At 42.7% G+C, this 19,504-nt stretch overlaps 1 protein-coding gene across 4 annotated transcripts in view; it reads left to right on the forward strand.

Annotated features, from left to right (window-relative positions):
* Nucleotides 1–19,504, forward strand: part of LOC132889711 (calcium uniporter protein, mitochondrial-like) — a 53,587-nt gene that overhangs the window by 18,184 nt on the left and 15,899 nt on the right. For all 4 annotated transcript variants that reach the window (XR_009655086.1, XM_060926480.1, XM_060926482.1 and 1 more), the window contains exons 2-3: nt 11,145–11,199; nt 11,297–11,467. Coding sequence is in view for 3 of the 4 variants with exons in the window: in XM_060926480.1 (XP_060782463.1) it covers nt 11,145–11,199; nt 11,297–11,467 (226 nt within the window). In the remaining variant the exon portion in view is untranslated. The remainder of the gene's footprint in view (nt 1–11,144; nt 11,200–11,296; nt 11,468–19,504) is intronic.

The following is a 19,504-nucleotide window of genomic DNA, read 5'->3' on the forward strand; positions in this document are numbered from 1 at the left end:
GGGTGCTCTGGTTTCCCCCCAAAGACATGCAGGTTAGGTTAACTGGTGACTCTAAATTGACTAAGTGTGAATGGTTGTCTGTGTCTATGTGTCAGCCCTGTGATGACCTGGCGACTTGTCCAGGGTGTACCCCGCCTTTCGCCCGTAGTCAGCTGGGATAGGCTCCAGCTTGCCTGCGACCCTGTAGAACAGGATAAAGCGGCTAGAGATAATGAGATGAGAATTAATTTATTATGGCTGACTGTGTACTGTTTTTATAGTTTTTTTTTTTTTTAAATGCTGAAAAATTTTCATTTCATTATTTTTAAAGCCATTTTTCGTCGACAGCATTTCTTTACATGTGCCCAAGACTTTTGCACAGTACTGTGTAACAAATAGAGAGAGGAAAGCAGTCTGAAAGCTCTGTAGGAATTTGGCTACTCGTATATTTTGCTGTGTAGAGGTTTGGGGGAGGATGACATCGTGTGAAATGGGTTTAGGAAGCCTATTTATTTTCCTTTCACTCACGCAGCTTACATTGCTCTGTAGACACTTACTGTAATTAAACACTGTATTGTGTAATTTAAAGCAGTGGCAGAATGACCAGGGTCTGGAAGGATAAAAACGTCAAGCTGATTGTTCTCATTCTGAAATTCTAGCATTGAAGAGATTAGAAATTCTCTAATGCCTAAATAATAAGCTGACGTATAATAACAGTGATTTTAAAAAAAGTTATTAACCTTCAGAATTGGATTTTAAGAACCGTGGAGTGCTGCTGGATGAAGGTATGTCCGTATTGACCCATAAGTCAACAATGACACAAGCTATAATAACTTTGTCCCTATATGGTACATCAGTCAACCACTTCAACACTTCTTGTAGAAAAGCTGACATTGGCTTTGAAGCAGCTTTGTCATCTTGCACTTTGGCATTTTGTGCTTGAAGTGATGGAAAGGACTGGAGTAAGCTTGATGGCCATGGTCTGATTGATGGTCCACACTGACCAATAATTCAAGACCATCTTATGGCTACTGAGATGCCCTTGGAGCTAATAAGATCCCAGTTGTCTTTAGGATCTCGGTCATGATCACACTTCCTCAACGCTACAGGTCTTTGAGTGGAAAAGAATCAATCTCTGCACAAGAACCTTTTAACTTGAAGCTTTTCTTCCATCGCACCATCTTCTCAGCTAATCAGGTGCAATCTGGTGTGTTCGATGGAATTGGTGAAACAATCCTGCTGTCAAATTATCCTGCTGTCTTAACAAGCACGGAAAGACTGCATAGATGGCTGTGCTGGTCTTGCTGTGCTTTGTGTCTGGCAGTCAGGAATGAATGTCAATTACTGACTTTGGCTCGCAACTCTACCAAACAGGAAGCTGTTTGTGTGTGTGCTTTACTTTCTAAATCCATCTGTACACAATTGCGTCTCATTCAAGATAATTCATTTTTTGGACAGTTCTCACACAGTATTGCAGATGAAAATGTGGTGGTGTTTTACTGCCAACACTCTGTCAGATCTTCCAATTTCAACTGTTTAAACATGAATAATAATAATAATAAGGGCGGCACGGTGGTGTAGTGGTTAGCGCTGTCGCCTCACAGCAAGAAGGTCCAGGTTTGAGCCCCGTGGCCGGCGAGGGCCTTTCTGTGCGGCGTTTGCATGTTCTCCCCGTGTCCGCGTGGGTTTCCTCCGGGTGCTCCGGTTTCCCCCACAGTCCAAAGACATGCAGGTTAGGTTAACTGGTGACTCTAAATTGACTGTAGGTGTGAATGTGAGTGTGAATGGTTGTCTGCGTCTATGTGTCAGCCCTGTGATGACCTGGCGACTTGTCCAGGGTGTACCCCGCCTTTCACCCGTAGTCAGCTGGGATAGGCTCCAGCTTACCTGCGACCCTGTAGCACAGGATAAAGCGGCTAGAGATAATGAGATGAGATAATAATAATAATAATAGTGGTGGTGGTGTAGTGGTTAAGACAGTGTCGCCTCACAGCAACAAGGTTCTGGGTTCGAGTCCAGCGGCTGACGAGGGCCTTTCTGTGTGGAGTTTGCATGTTCTCCTCGTGTCCGCGTGGGTTTCCTCCGGGTGCTCTGGTTTCCCCCACAGTCCAAAGACATGCAGGTTCGGCTAACTGGGGTCTCTAAATTGACCGTAGGTGTGAGTGTGAATGGGTGTTTGTCTCTGTCTCAGCCCTGTGATAACCTGGCGACTTGTCCAGGGTGTACCCCGCCTTTCGCCCGTAGTCAGCTGGGATAGGCTCCAGCTTGCCTGCGACCCCCTGTGTCTTTTATATTTCGTAAATTTGTTAAAAAATATCACCAGCAGGCACAATTCAGAATAATAACGGTGATTAAATCTTTTAAGTGATATTGCTGAGGTTAAAGAATAATCAGAGCCAGAATTGATAGACCATGCTTAAAGTGCTAGCATGTTGGTTTAAAGTGTAAAAACCGTTACAGATACAGATATTTGGAGCACTAAACACATATAAATACAAATACTGTCATACTCCTTGAAGAAAGTGTAACCAGTGGCTTTTGGCTTCGTTTTAGTGTCAGACATTTAACACGTGAGCAACAAGATAAGAACCTGCAGTATTCAAACATCTGCTCAAAAATTTTAGTTCCACATGGCAACTGTTTAAAGCCAAACAAAACACAAAAATAAATGCCGTATGCCCTCCACACATTTAAATTATTAAAAATAAAACTTTTATAACAATTTGTCCATTATGATATTGCTAAAAACAGGCTTACCTGGGTGCAGCCATTTGTGCTGAAAACCGGATATCCACTTGCGATGTAACTGGCTCACTAGCACACTGTAACTTAGTAACACCGAGCCATCAAATAAAGGCTTTCTAATTCTAAAAAAACAAAAAGTGTGTGTGTGTGTGTGTGTGTGTGTGTGTTCACTGCTTCAGATGGGTTAAATCCAGAGAAAGAACTTCACTGTGCTGTAATCTATACGAGACAAATACAGGCTTCTCATTCAAAAAGTCTAATCAGAAGTTTTCTGTAACCATGTGATTGGCAACAAAATCCGCAGATCAACAGACTTCACGTTTATAAAGTGTAAATCTAACTGGCTGGACAATGCTTGCACAGTACTGATACAGATACTAGTAAACAATGTTCGTTGCCATAGCAATATGATTCTTGCCATCTCAAAAGATTGATTTTCTCAGTGAATAAAAACAAACAAATATAGACATAAAATCAAAGGAAATTTTTAATTTTTTGAAAAACAAAACAAAAAACAAACAAAAAAACGCCACTGTGAGTAGCCAGCGATGGAGCGTTTATAGGCAGCTAAAGGCTCCCAAAGGCTGGGTATGTGTGTGTGCTCACTGTTTACGTGTATGTGTGTGTGTTCACTGCTTCAGTGATCGGTCTTCTTTTTACAGCCAAACGCTTGACACTCCGGCATCTTTGGGGTTCTTTACAACAATTTAGAAGCGATGTATCCATTAGATCTCAGCCTCGGGAAGTCCTGTAGCGTGTAAGTGACATCACAATCTCCGATTCTCTCACGTAATTTGTACTCCGAGCGCGATATTTGAACTTTGCAGAGAGTAAGATGGCAGCACCCAGGGACACAGTATACAGGTACAGATATGAACAAATGAACACTCGAACATGTCTTGTATGGATATTATTATCTGTCAGGATCTCATCTCATTATCTCTAGCCGCTTTATCCTTCTACAGGGTCGCAGGCAAGCTGGAGCCTATCCCAGCTGACTATGGGCGAGAGGTGGGGTACATCCTGGACAAGTCGCCAGGTCATCACAGGGCTGACACATAGACACAGACAACCATTCACACTCACACCTACGGTCAATTTAGAGTCGCCAGTTAACCTAACCTGCATGTCTTTGGGGGAAACCGGAGCACACGGAGGAAACCCACGCGGACACGGGGAGAACATGCAAACTCCGCACAGAAAGGCCCTCGCCGGCCACGGGGCTCGAACCCAGACCTTCTTGCTGTGAGGCGACAGCGCTAACCACTATACCACCGTGCCGCCCATCTGTCAGGATAAAGGAGTTTATTTTTTGGGTTTTGTTTGGCTTTAAGTCATTTTTGTACACCACACAAATTATGCAATGTGACTGTAAACCATTTATACTCCCCCCCCCCCCCCCCCTTTCTGGTTTTGTTTTGCTTTGTTTTTCCCTGATGAACTGAAATTGGGTTCCTTGCATCACTTTCAGCTTCTTTTACTCATTTATTGACTTGTCACTCCAGCCTCAATTTGCTCCGAGTGGAAATACAGCGCAGCAAATTTCACCAATAAAAAAAGCTCAAGCTCCAAGCAGGTTTTTACCCGTATAGATGACTTCAGCTATCCTGCAGGCAGGAACCACATTTGTCAGCTTATTTCAATACATTACAGGTTGCCAAACAGTGCAAGTTTAGTCCCATGAAGTCAGAATTGCTTGCTTTATTTGGTTTTTCTCAAACCCCCAGTGATGTAAACACACAGTCTTCAGCAACAGGATGTTCCTGCTCTGTACCTGCTGTATCATGAAATATAAACTGTCCATGAATTTGAGATTTGTGCTTCTCTGCAGCAGATTCCTCATTCACACTGTCAGGAATGTGATTAACCAGAAAATTAAATTTGATACTATTTCATGGAAGAAAGGCTGCTGTATGAACCATATAGTTTTGTGGGATTGGCAGTGTTCCAATGTTGTAACTTACCAGGTTCTCTTGTGAAAGCGGAGCTCTTGGAAGAAGCATGTTTTTACTTCTCCTGATTGAAAAAGTTCTCTATCTTCTGAGCAGGGAGTGTTTATTAGAAATACGAGCTGGATTTGATGATGATTAGCCTACCTTATTATTTGTATCGAATGAAGATATTTGTATCAAACAAAACGATACGAAACGCTGAATCGTTCTGACTCTACAAACTAGTAGTAGTGAGTAGGTAGTGCCTGGACTTGAGGTCTAAAGATGATTCTTTTTCATATTTTCTGATCAGGTCTAGTGTTCTTATTTAAAGCTATACTGCCTTTCAAATTTTTCAAGTGTAGGTCATAAAAAGAATTCTCCCCGACACCCAATTATTTTTGTTTGGTGGACCGAAAGCTACTGAATTCGAATCGCAGACTTCCACTTTTTTTATTAGTTTTTTTTTTTAATAGAACAATTAATAAATTTAGACCCATGTGGCCCTAAATTCTCCACTATTTTTTCCTGCTTCACCATGACCCAATTGAAGATACTACGTCATGCATCACATGATGGGCTTTCCCCGTTCGCACAAGGCATTGTGGGATACAAATTTGAAACAGGAGAGAAAAATGGAGGACGTGAGTGTGTGAATGAAATGTGAAAGACCGACTACAGTCGCGGAAAGTGAGAAGAAAAGATGTTATGTTGCGAAGGAAAGGAAACACAGGACCAAACTAATAAATATCAGCGGTCAGTGAGCATCTCGGTGTGATCAGCTGTTTGTTTAGCGACAGAATGATGTAACGGTCAGTGCACAGCCAAAAGTAAACCTGTACATGGCAGTAATGCAACACTGTGGATGCCAGCTGCCGTAAAACCCAAAAGAAGGAGGTAAACCTGCGCATGTGCACACGGACTTACTTTGTCTGCTTGACTGCGCGAAGTGAGTGATTTCATGCACATTATTTGCTTTAATCCCCTCAAATTAAATAACTTCCCAGTCACAGAATGACCTGATATGTGTTTATTTCTGTAATATCTCACAAAATATCACAAAGACCAAATTTCAGAGGGAACTAAATTTCACCGATTTTATGAAATCGAAAGGCTGTATAGCTTAAAACAACAACAACAACAAAAAAACACAATCACGTATCTCAGATGAGGGATGAAGCATGTTTAAGATCAAAGTACAATTGTAGACACTTTAAATGATTTATCCTCGGTGTTTGAAAATGATCTTTATCCAACTGAATCAAGGTATGAAAAATTCCAATTTTGTGGTTGTACTGTAGCATTTATGATTTTTGACCCCTTGATTGAGCAATATGCGAGATACCTAAGCTTTTTGAGATCCAACAACGGCCAGACCAAATACAAATAAAATACCTTTTTGGTGGAAAGGGCAATTCACTGACGTGAAAATACACTAGGCGTTCAAGACAAGCCTTTGTTTCTAGAATTTACTTTTGCTTTGTGCCATCTTTATTTGGGTCAACTTTGACCTGTGAACTAGTATTGTAGTCAAGATCATCTACAATGGTGCTTGAAAGTTTGTGAACCCTTTAGAATTTTCTATATTTTTGCATAAATATGACCTAAAACATCATCAGATTTTCACACAAGTCCTAAAAATAAAGAGAACCCAGTTAAACAAATTAGACAGAAATATTATACTTGGTCATTTATTTATTGAGGAAAATGATCCAATATTACATATCTGTGAGTGACAAAAGTATGTGAACCTTTTGCTTTCAGTATCTGGTGTGACCCCCTTGTGCAGCAATAACTGCAACTAAATGTTTCCTGTAACTGTTGATCAGTCCTGCACACCGGCTTGGAGGAATTTTAGCCCATTCCTCCATACAGAACAGCTTCAACTCTGGGATGTTGGTGGGTTTCCACAACATTTCGATTGGATTAAGGTCAGGACTTTGACTTGGCCATTCCAAAACACTAACTTTATTCTTCTTTAACCATTCCTTGGTAGAACGACTTGTGTGCTTAGGTCGTTGTCTTGCTGCATGACCCACCTTCTCTTGAGATTCAGTTCATGGCCAGATGTCCTGACATTTTCCTTTAGAATTCGCTGGTATAATTCAGAATTCATTGTTCCGTCAACTATGGCAAGCCGTCCTGGCCCAGATGCAGCAAAACAGGCCCAAACCATGATACTACCACCACCATGTTTCACAGATGGTATAAGGTTATTATGCTGGAATGCAGGGTTTTCCTTTCTCCAAACCTAATGCTTCTCATTTAAACCAAAATGTTCTATTTTGGTCTTATCCATTCACAAAACATTTTTTCCAGTAGCCTTCTGGCTTGTCCACATGATCTTTAGCAAACTGTAGATGAGCAGCAATGTTCTTTTTGGAGAGCAGTGGCTTTCTCCTTGCAACCTTGCCATGCACACCATTTTGTTGTTCAGTGTTCTGATGGTAGACTCATGAACATTAACATTAGCCAATGTGAGAGAGGCCTTCAGTTGCTTAGAAGTGACCCTAGGGTCCTTTCTGACCTCGCTGACTATTACACGCCTTGCTCTTGGCATGGTCGACCACTCCTGGGGAGGGTAACAATGGTCTTGAATTTCCTCCATTTGTACACAATCTGTCTGACTGTGGATTGGTGGAGTCCAAACTCTTTAGAGATGGTTTTGTAACCTTTTCCAGCCTGATGAGCATCAGCAACGCTTTTTCTGAGGTCCTCAGAAATCTCCTTTGTTCGTGCCATGATACACTTCCACAAACATGTGTTGTGAAGATCAGACTTTGATAGATCCCTGTTCTTTAAATAAAACAGGGTGCCCACTCACACCTGATTGTCATCCCATTGACTGAAAACACCTGACTCTAATTTCACCTTCAAATTAACTGCTAATCCTAGAGGTTCACATACTTTTGCCACTCACAGATATGTAATATTGGATCATTTTCCTCAATAAATAAATGACCAAGTATAATTTTGTCTCATTTGTTTAACTGGGTTCTCTTTATCTACTTTTAGGACTTATGTGAAAATCTGATGATGTTTTAGGTCATATTTATGCAGAAATACAGAGAATTCTAAAGGGTTCACAAACTTTCAAGCACCACTATAAACTGAGACCAAGTCATGACCAAGACTTTGAGGGGTTGAGATCAAATAAAGACCAAGACCAAGGCAGAGCGAGACAGAGTCAAGACCAGGACCAGACCAGTGTGTGTAAAGGGGGTTGGGGGAGGGGTGACAGCCGTCAACCGGAAGAAAAAATTAAAATTAACAATGAGTCACGTTATTGGTTGCATTTGAAGCAGGAAATTTTCCATCCAATCACAGTAACGATGCTAACAAATAAATCAGGCAATGCACAGGTAGTTTAGTGAAATCCCTACAGTTGTGATCTTGACCGTTCTTGAAATAAAATCCTGAGTCCTCTATCTGAGACCAAGACAAGACCGGATAAAAATGTGGTTGAGACTGAGATCTTCAAAAAGTGGTTTTGAGAACGATCTCGAGATCAGCACTACTGTGAACTCACAAGCTGTTGTTTTGTAAGCAGACAGAAAACAAGAAGGCAGGACTCTGATCTCTTTGAGTGGTTAAAAATTCAGCTACTTAAGTAACAGTCGCATTTAACTTTTGCCTGACTGTTTTATTACTCCTGCTTAGCACATATGAAAAAAAATATCTCTCTCATCCACCAACCTACTCTCTGTATTTTTTACAGTATTTTCTTGTTAGCAATGTTGAAATCTCTGAAAGTTCTCCAGTACCTTGCAGTGTACTGTATGTTTGTTTGGAGCTGGAACATGCAAGGTGAAGGTTTCTAAGCACGAGCTTGTCTGTTTTTTTTTTTATAAATCAGTAAGTTCTGTGATGTTGAAATTTGACATTTGTGTGCAGTGCAAGGAAAAAATGGACAAAGAATTGGGGTTAAAACTAGAGTTGATAGCTCTGTCTTGTTTTTCAGAATTCTCTGCCCTAGTTAGGGTAGACGGTGGTGCAGTGGTTAGCACTGTTGCCTCACAGGAAGAAGGTTCTGGGTTCGAACCTCACAGCCACTGGGGGCCTTTCTGTGTGGAGTTTGCATGATGTTCTCGTGTCTGTGTGGGTTTCCTCCAGGTGTTCCAGTTTCCAAAGACATGTAGAAAAATATCCAGCCACTGGGATTGTACAAACCAGTACGTACTTGGCGCCGGTCCCAAACCCAGATAGATTGGGTAGGGTTGCACCAGGAAGGGCATCGTGTAAAACCTATGCCAAATCAAATATGCAGAACAGATCCACTGTGACGACCCCTAATGGGAGCGGCCAGAAGAATAAGATTAGTTTGGGTGGATCTGGTTTATATCCTGGGAACAGTGGCTCTGAAGCTGGAATACCCGCTGGATAGGACACCAGTCCATTGTATGGCACTCTGCACATATAATCGCATACTTATCACCTATCGGCTGGATGAGGTAATGAGTTTATGCCATCATGTGTTGTCTGCTGTCCATCGTCCATCCGGCGTCATCCACATTTCATGAAAATCGCTTCTTCTCCTTCAATTCTTCACTGATTTTTATTATTTTTGGCAGGAAGGTAGGTCTACCTGGGGTGCATATGGCTTCTACCCAAATTTGCATAATTGCAATTTATAAGGAAGATATGGCGTAATTAAGCCCTAATGAGCAGTTTCCACACAAATCGCTTCTTTTCCTTCAATTCTTCACTGATTTTGATTCTTTCTGGCATGAAGGTAGGGGTACCTAGGGTGCATATAACTTCTACCCAGATCTGCTTCATCCATCCATTATCTGTAGCCACTTATCCTGTCCTACAGGGTCACGGGCAAGCTGGAGCCTATCCCAGCTGACTATGGGCGAGAGGCGAGGTACACCCTGGACAAGTTGCCAGGTTATCACAGGGCTGACACATAGACAAACAACCACTCACACTCACATTCACATCTACGGTCAATTTAGAGCCACCAATTAACCTAACCTGCAAGTCTTTGGACTGTGGGGAAAACCGGAGCACCCGGAGGAAACACACACAGGGAGAACATGCAAACTCCACACAGAAAGGCCCTCGCCAGCCGCTGGGCTCGAATCCAGGACCTTCTTGCTGTGAGGCAACAGTGCTAACTGCTACACCACCATGCTGCCCCTCAGATTTGCTTCATTACAATTATTCATGAAGTTATGGACTAATTAAGTCTTAATGAGCAGTTCAACAAAAATTGCTTCTTCTCGGTCAATTCCTCGCCGTTTTGAATTCTTTCTGGCAAATATTTGAGCTGGACTGGTTGAGGGTAGAACTGCACAAGGTGGCCCACTTTTAGATTGTTCTTTCTGGACTAGACGGGGCTGGAGTGAACTATACCATCATTGATGGTCTCATTCATACTTAGGGGTGATCTAGAGTAGCTAATAGGAGGTATGAAGAGATGGGAGAACCCACGGACACAGATCATGTCAAACACCGCACACAGAGTATCCCAAGCTCTTGGAGCTATGAGGCAGCTACAAAATGTTCTCTTTAATTGGTCCAATCCAACACTTGATATCGCGTTTCCTACCTTTTTTAAATTGTGCAGTGTTTAATAATTTACTTCTTTCACCTTGTATTTTATTTTACAGATTAGCTCTCAAAATAGAGGGTGGAAAATAACAAGCGGAAATGTGTGTCTCAGTTTGGTTTAGACCTACCACATTTTATGCCATGCTCTGATCTATGCCCAGATCATTTATATGCATAGAATTCCTTGACCTAAAACATATTTCATGGACAGATACTTCTCTCTACATTGAGAGATCCTTTAGATGTTGTCATAAACTCTGTGCATTCACTATATCATTGGTTTCAGCTCACTGGATATGGATGAGGTCGTTAAACATTAACGCAGCAATCACCTTTCTGGAGGCACATCTATCTCATGGGTTATAACTGTCAAGTTCTGTGGGCCGAATATGCAGTTTCCAGCTTATGGGAACCATTGTTCTGACCAGAATTTTATTCCATTGCTAAACATTCAGAGAGACACTGAATGGGATGTAGTGAAAAACTAATAGCTTAATATGGGGTATTGGATGTGGGATATGGATCAATAATCCATCCATCCATTATCTGTAGCTGCTTATTTTGTGCAGGGTCATGGATAAGCTGGAGCCTATCCCAGCTGACTGTGGGTGAGAGGCAGGATACACCCTGGACAAGTGTCCAGATCATCACAGGGCTGACACATAGAGACAAACAAGCATTCACATTCACACCTACGGTCAATTTAGAGCCACCAATTAACCTAACCTGCATGTTTTTGGACTGTGGGGGAAACCGGAGCACTCAGAGGAAACCCACGCAGACATGGAGAGAACATGTAAACTCCACACAGAAAGGCCCTCTGAGGCTGCTGGGCTCAAACCCAGAACCTTATTCCTCTGAGGCGACAGTGCTAACCACGACACCACCGTGCTGCCCCTGAATCTATAATGTTTTTGTTTTCTGTCTTTTCAGCTCAGCCCGTGGAGCCTTCCAGTTGCCTGTTGCAGCACTGTAGCACCATCTAGTGGTACTATTTCTACATGACAACTTTCATAATCATTATAAAGTTCTTCAGTGTATGTATACAGTACATGATAACTTCTGATATCTTCTCTATGTCGTAGATCTTTCAGTGCAGTACAAATATGGCCGCCCAGTACTGGCTCTGCCTCTGCCTTCCAGACAGGAGAAATGTCTGTTCTACTTGAGACCCATGCTGTCAACTGTTAGTGACTTTATTAATGACATCCAGAGAGAAGATCCAGGAGTCTCAACAGCTTCTGTGCTCACCGCAGGTACACACACATCCTCAGATACGTAAATACAGAAGCTTTAGGGATATGCATTGCACAGGTAAAATACTGGATTAATATGCTATGTAAAAGTATTTCTGGATTGTACAGTGGTGCTTGAAAGTTTGTGAACCCTTTATAATTTTCTATATTTCTGCATAAATATGACCTAAAACCATCAGATTTTCACACAAGTCCTAAAAGTAAATAAAGAGAACCCAGTTAAACAAATGAGACAAAAATATTATACTTGGTCATTTATTTATTAAGGAAAATGATCCAATATTACATATCTGTGAGTGGCAAAAGTATGTGAACCTCTAGGATTAGCAGTTAATTTGAAGGTGAAATTAGAGTCAGGTGTTTTCAATCAATGGGATGACAGTCAGGTGTGAGTGGGCACCCTGTTTTATTTAAAGAACAGGGATCTATCAAAGTCTGATCTTCACAACACATGTTTGTGGAAGTGTATCATGGCAAGAACAAAGGAGATTTCTGAGGACCTCAGAAAAAGCGTTGCTGATGCTCATCAGGCTGGAAAAGGTTACAAAACCATCTCTAAAGAGTTTGGACTCCACCAATCCACAGTCAGACAGATTGTGTACAAATGGAGGAAATTCAAGACCATTGTTACCCTCCCCAGGAGTGGTCAGCTAACAAAGATCACTTCAAGAGCAAGGCGTGTAATAGTCGGCGAGGTGACAAAGGACTCTGGGGTAGCTTCTAAGGTGGGGTTTACATTAGACCATATCAGCGGATCATCAGATTAACGTTTTTAAAACGATTAGTGTGCACACAGCAACACCAATACACGATTCGCGTGCACACAGCAACACCAATACACGGATACGCTCGGCTCCGCAGGCATCCTGCGCTCCAAATCACTCCGCCCTGAACAGCGAGTGCCCTCTGGAGGGTGCGCACTCCGGCCCTGCGCAGCTCACAGAGCACGCGAGTATAGTGCACAAGCTGTGATTCGGGACTGAGCCGCTGTGTGTGTGATCCCAGCGCATATCACTTACCACTTGCAAGTGGAAGGATGGCAAGCCTAAAGACAATCATAACTACACAATGGGCAGTATTTGCATCAGTGTTTGCAGTATTTTCATACTTTTATACTCTTTAATGAAAGGTGATACAAGGCGGAAGTCCGCGCCGTTTTTCAGCAGTCGCATCACATGACCAACGCCAGCGAATCAGGAAGGTGGATGTCACAGTGACGTTGTCCAATGACGACGCCAGCTAGAGCTCAGCACAGCGTATCCGCGTATTCTCAATGTTTACACAGCACCGGACCAGACACGATCTGGATTGAATACGTGGACCCTGGCGGATTCCCGTTTCCCGGTGTTTCCAGGCGGTTTAATGTAAACGGACAGTGCATCCGCGAAGAAAACGAGACAGATACGGTCTAATGTAAACTTGGCCTAAGCAAGTGAAGGCCTCTCTCACATTGGCTAATGTTAATGTTCATGAGTCCACCATCAGGAGAACACTGAACAACAATGGTGTGCATGGCAGGGTTGCAAGGAGAAAGCCACTGCTCTCCAAAAAGAACATTGCTGCTCATCTGCAGTTTGCCAAAGATCACGTGGACAAGCCAGAAAGCTATTGGAAAAATGTTTTGTGGATGGATGAGACCAAAGTAGAACTTTTTTGGTTTAAATGAGAAGTGTTATGTTTGGAGAAAGGAAAACACTGCATTCCAGCATAAGAACCTTATCCTATCTGTGAAACATGGTGGTGGTAGTATCATGGTTTGGGCTTGTTTTGCTGCATCTGGGCCAGGACGGCTTGCCATCGTTGATGGAACAATGAATTCTGAATTATACCAGTAAATTCTAAAGGAAAATGTCAGGACATCTGTCCATGAACTGAATCTCAAGAGTAGGTGGGTCATGCAGCAAGACAATGACCCTAAGCACACAAGTCGTTCTACCAAAGAATGGTTAAAGAAGAATAATGTTTTGGAATGGCCAAGTCAAAGTCCTGACCTTAATCCAATCGAAATGTTGTGGAAGGACCTGAAGCGAGCAGTACATGTGAGGAAACCCACCAACATCCCAGAGTTGAAGCTGTTCTGTACGGAGGAACGGGCTAAAATTCCTCCAAGCCGGTGTGCAGAACTGATCAACAGTTACCGGAAACGTTTAGTTGCAGTTATTGCTGCACAAGGGGGTCACACCAGATACTGAAAGCAAAGGTTCACATACTTCTGCCACTCACAGATATGTAATATTGGATCATTTTCCTCACTAAATAAATGACCAAGTATAATATTTTTGTCTCATTTGTTTAATTGGGTTCTCTTTATCTACTTTTAGGACTTGTGTGAAAATCTGATGATGTTTTAGGTCATATTTATGTAGAAATATAGAAATTCTAAAGGATTCACAAACTTTTAAGCACCACTGTATAATTGTTTTCAAATGTAGGTTTATATAATAAAAGATGACTAATAAGAAGTGGTTATATGATCAGCAATAAAAAAATGTAAGAATTAAAACACCAGGGGGTGCTGTCGTTAGAAAATAACTCATCACGGGGAATGTTGACCAGGCTTGTCGTACTCAAATTCGACTCGTGCCCTAATTTTAATGACGCCTGACTTGACTTGGACTTGAGCACTGATGACTCGGACTTTTTTCTTTCTTTTTTGTAACGTCATAATAATTTGGCATAAGATATTTATATCTACATTAATTTTTATGGGGGCACGGTGGTGTAGTGGTTAGCGCTGTCGCCTCACAGCAAGAAGGTCCGGGTTCAAGCCCCGTGGCCGACGAGAGCCTTTCTGTGTGGAGTTTGCATGTTCTCCCCGTGTCCGCGTGGGTTTCCTCCGGGTGCTCCGGTTTCCCCCACAGTCCAAAGACATGCAGGTTAGGTTAACTGGTGACTCTAAATTGACCGTAGGTGTGAATGTGAGTGTGAATGGTTGTCTGTGTCTATGTGTCAGCCCTGTGATGACCTGGCGACTTGTCCAGGGTGTACCCCGCCTTTCGCCCATAGTCAGCTGGGATAGGCTCCAGCTTGGCTGCGACCCTGTAGAAGGATAAAGCGGCTAGAGATAATGAATGAGATTAATTTTTATACTAATTTCGTGCAAGGGAATGCACATTCACCTGTTCATATGTCATGTTCAGGAACAAACTAACGTTAATGGTGCTAAAATGCATGGAAAGAATGCCCCTACTAGCAGGGATTACTGAGCAATGAGCAAGCTTTTTATCTGTAGCCTATGAATTAAAATGGGGCAGTAATGTTAATCCAACACAGTAGCAGAGCCAGTTTCACATAAAGGCAGCAACAACCACAATCAAATGGTGCAGTTGGAGTCTGGTTCTCGGACTCGACTTGGATCAATAGTGGACTCAACTTGGACTTGACTCGAAATTTTCTTTAATGACTTTGACTTGGACTTCAACACTGTGGACTCGAGACTGGACTCCGACTCGAGGTTTAGTGACTCGACTACAACACTGATGTTGAGTTACTGTTACCACCATGAAGTACATTATTAGACTCCAGCACTTTGCCAATGATTGCAATTTTTCATTTATTAAAGAACATTATGAGACCCTTTATTCATTTGTAGTTACATTTAAAGTTGTGAAACAGCCATAAAACAAGTTAGCTCTAGTTCTCACTTGCGTGATACTAGCTATGAAGGATTCTTCCCTCACCAGCCTTTTTTTTTTCCTCTCTCGTAATAAGAAATCATTCCTAAGAAAAAATATGCAAGTCTACTTTCTATTAGGCATGTGACAATTCATGATTTGATTCGATTCATGATCTTGGGTTCACGATTCCTTTTTCTGGGGCAGTAGGGGTGTAGTGGTTAGCACTGTCGCCTCACAGCAAGAAGATCCTGGGTTTGAGCCCAGCGGCCGGCGAGAGCCTTTCTGTGTGGAGTTTGCATGTTCTCCCCGTGTCCGCGTGGGTTTCCTCCGGGTGCTCCAGTTTCCCCCACAGTCCAAAGACATGCAGGTTAGGTTAACTGGTGACTCTAAATTGACCGTAGGTGTGAATGTGAGTGTGAATGGTTGTCTGTGTCTATGTGTCAGCCCTGTGATGACCTGGCGACTTGTCCAGGATGTACCCCGCCTCTCACCCATAGTCAGCTGGGATAGGCTCCAGCTTGCCTGTGACCCTGTAGAACAGGATAAAGCAGCTACAGATAATGAGATGGATGGATTTGTTTTTCTCACGATATTAAAAAAAATACATGAAGAAAATTTTACTACCGAAGAAAATGCAACATTTTGTTTTCCTGTTCATCAACTTAAATATTCTTTGTTAAATTTACATGAACATGAATGAACATCATCCCTTTTGCTTCATTTTCATAATAACCAACAATAATTATTTACCTACATTTTTGTAAAGGCTGGAGTAAAAAATAATAGCCTATATTCCTTATATTAAAAATGAAAAAGTTAATCTCATCTCATTATCTCTAGCCACTTTATCCTTCTACAGGGTTGCAGGCAAGCTGGAGCCTATCCCAGCTGACTACGGGCGAAAGGCGGGGTACACTCTGGACAAGTCGCCAGGTCATCACAGGGCTAACACATAGACACAGACAACCATTCACATTCACACCTACGGTCAATTGAGGCTACGTTTACATTAGACCGTATCTGTCTCGTTTTCTTCGCGGATGCACTGTCCGTTTACATTAAACCGCCTGGAAACGCCGGGAAACGGGAATCCGCCAGCGTCCACGTATTCAATCCAGATCGTGTCAGCTCCGGTGCTGTGTAAACATTCAGAATACGCGGATACGCTGTGCTGAGCTCTAGCTGGCGTCTCATTGGACAACGTCACTGTGACATCCACCTTCCTGATTCGCTGGCGTTGGTCATGTGACGCGACTGCTGAAAAACGGCGCGGACTTCCGCCTTGTATCACCTTTCATTAAAGAGTATAAAAGTATGAAAATACTGCAAATACTGATGCAAATACTGCCCATTGTGTAGTTATGATTGTCTTTAGGCTTGCCATCCTTCCACTTGCAAGTAGTAAGTGATCTGCGCTGGGATCACACACACAGTGGCTCAGTCCTGAATCGTGGCTTGTGCACTTCACTCGCGCGCTCTGTGAGCTGCGCAGGGCCAGAGTGCGCACCCTCCAGAGGGCACTCGCTGTTCAGGGCGGAGTGATTTGGAGCGCAGGATGCCTGCGGAGCCGAGCGTATCCGTGTATTGGCGTTGCTATGTGCACACAAATCGTGTATTGGTGTTGCTGTGTGCACACTAATCGTTTTAAAAACGTTAATCTGATGATCCGCTGATATGGTCTAATGTAAACATGGGCTTAGAGTCACCAGTTAACCTAACCTGCATGTCTTTGGACTGTGGGGGAAACCGGAGAACCCGGAGGAAACCCACGCGGACAACATGCAAACTCCACACAGAAAGGCCCTCGCCGGCCCCGGGGCTCAAACCCAGGACCTTCTTGCTGTGAGGTGACAGCGCTAACCACTACACCACCGTGCCGCCGAAAAAGTTAATAACAGACATTTTCTTTATAAACTTTAATGAACATTACCTCCTATTTGCTTCTCTTTTATTTAGCTTTCCACAGTCTGTAAAAAGAGGGCTCTGATTTCTTGTTAAATCTATTTGTACAGTCATCACACAACTCCTTTCCCAATTTAAATGCATTTTGTGTGTTTTCGCAGCTTTAGCGCTGTGTTACTTCCGCCTAAGAAGAAGTAGTAATGTTCATTCCTGCTATTGTACATTATTGCATCCTTTGCTGTCTAAATAACACAGTTAAATTAGGAAAAGCTAAGAGATTATGCAGCCTGATAATAAACATGATTCATTTTTTAAATTTTATTGATTCGAAACCTCATAAATTTGTATCGCGGTTTATTGTCACATGATGTATCGTTATATGCCTAGTTTCTGTTGCTAGTTTAGAAACAGTGGTGTACTGGACCAAGCACATTTATATCAACCTGTGATTTAAATTACAACCAAAAAAAACTACTGTCAGAGCTGCTGTGGGATATAAATAAATAAATAAATAAATAAAAACAGGAAATTATACAAATATGGTTTATAAGATAAGACTTTGTCATTGTAGTTATACAACTAAACTTAGTTTGGTAGCACTCAGAGAAAAGAGCAGCAATAAAGTCCTGAATGTACAGTAAAGTGATCAGTGCGTTAGCAGCAGCAACTTGTGAGTGTGTGTGTGTGTGTGTGTGGGGGTAATGGAGGCTACAGTTCTGGAGAAGAATCTGTTCCTCAATCTACTTGTGCGTGTTCTGATGGTCCTGTATCTTTTGCCCAATGGGAAAAGGACAAACAGTTTATGACGTGGGTGTGTTGAGTCCTTGATAATGTTGTTAGCCCTCTTACATGAACTATAAACATATAAAAGCAAAATGGGGAATGAGAGAAATTTGAAGCAGAAGAAATCATAAGAAGAGCTTTGTAATTAAAAAAGGTGTGTAATTAGTGAGTGTATATCATCCAAAGCTGAACACAACTCATCATTCTCCTCTCAGCTGTTAGTGTATTAGAAAGTGTGTTGGTTTGTTGGTCTTAAAAGGGATCAGGACACTTCATCCAATGCCATTTCGTCCAAAAGTTGAGACATTACATTCAAAGACATTTTATCCAAAGCCTTTTTCATATGCACTATCAATTATTTTATATGTGGTGGCAATGTGTGCAACAAACTTGAGATATAAACAAAACATAAAATTTTGGAAATAAAACAATTTGCAGGGGCGGCACGGTGGTGTAGTGGTTAGCGCTGTCGCCTCACAGCAAGAAGGTCCGGGTTCAAGCCCCGTGGCCGGCGAGGGCCTTTCTGTGCGGAGTTTGCATGTTCTCCCCGTGTCCGCGTGGGTTTCCTCCGGGTGCTCCGGTTTCCCCCACAGTCCAAAGACATGCAGGTTAGGTTAACTGGTGACTCTAAATTGACCGTAGGTGTGAATGTGAGTGTGAATGGTTGTCTGTGTCTATTGCCGCTTTTCCACTACAAACGCGGCTGAGCCGTGCCGAGTCGAGCTGAGTCGGGCTGAGCGGGGCTGTTGGAGTTGCATTTCGACTACAACCGCGCTGAACCGTGCTGGCTGGAAGTGGGTGGACACATTGGGTGGAGTTAGCGAAAGTGGGTGGACGTCATGTGATGTCGTTAAGCAGCGCAAACAGTGACATCAGTGACAGTGGCGGAACAAGTCAGAGCCGGGCCGGGGGCGGGGCAAATGACCGGGCCCTTTATTAAAGCTTATCATAACATCATTTTAGGCTACAAAATGTCCGCAACTGCGGTGTTTACCAATTTCAACACTACCGGGTGCAACTATGTTATTTAGTACATCAAGTCCTTCAAACGAACATGTAACTCAGAAACAAAAAACATTAGGATACTGTACATGGCTCATAATAAAACATCAATAGCCTATACTGCGCACATTATTTGAAGGGCATACGAATGAGCGCTCAGAGTGGTGACAGGAAGAGTCAGAAATAAAAGGAGGGCGGTGCAAACCTCACTGAATGCACTGTGTTTACCAATTTCAACACTACGGGGTGCAACTATGTTATTTTGTACATTAAGTCCTTCAAACGAGCATGTAACTCAGAAACAAAAAAACATTCGGCGACATACTGTACATGGCTCATAATAAAACATCAATAGCCTACTGCGCGCATTATTTGAAGGGCATACGGCGAGCCTTGCGCTCCGCGAACTCGTCCACGATGCTCTGTATGTCACTGATTCAGTGAGCTTTTAAGCGGTAGTCTCACGACCCGAATAGTAAACAATAAACATGGAGGACATGGAGTCGTTAGTGTTGCTGGTCTTGGTGCTGTGGCTTGTTGTCACCGACAACGCGGACAGATACTGGCAAGAGCGTATAGATGAGGCGAGGCGCATAAGGCTTCAGAAATTCTCGTAATTATTCTTCTTCCGGGTTTGCGGTGTTTACAGATCCCAGCGCGCTCGCGGGGCGTGTGTGGGCATGTGAGGACACTCCTCCTCACCAATCAGTGCACAGGGGAGTGTCTGCTCACG

This window comes from Neoarius graeffei, chromosome 7 (assembly GCF_027579695.1).
Source record: "Neoarius graeffei isolate fNeoGra1 chromosome 7, fNeoGra1.pri, whole genome shotgun sequence".
NCBI lineage: Eukaryota > Metazoa > Chordata > Actinopteri > Siluriformes > Ariidae > Neoarius > Neoarius graeffei.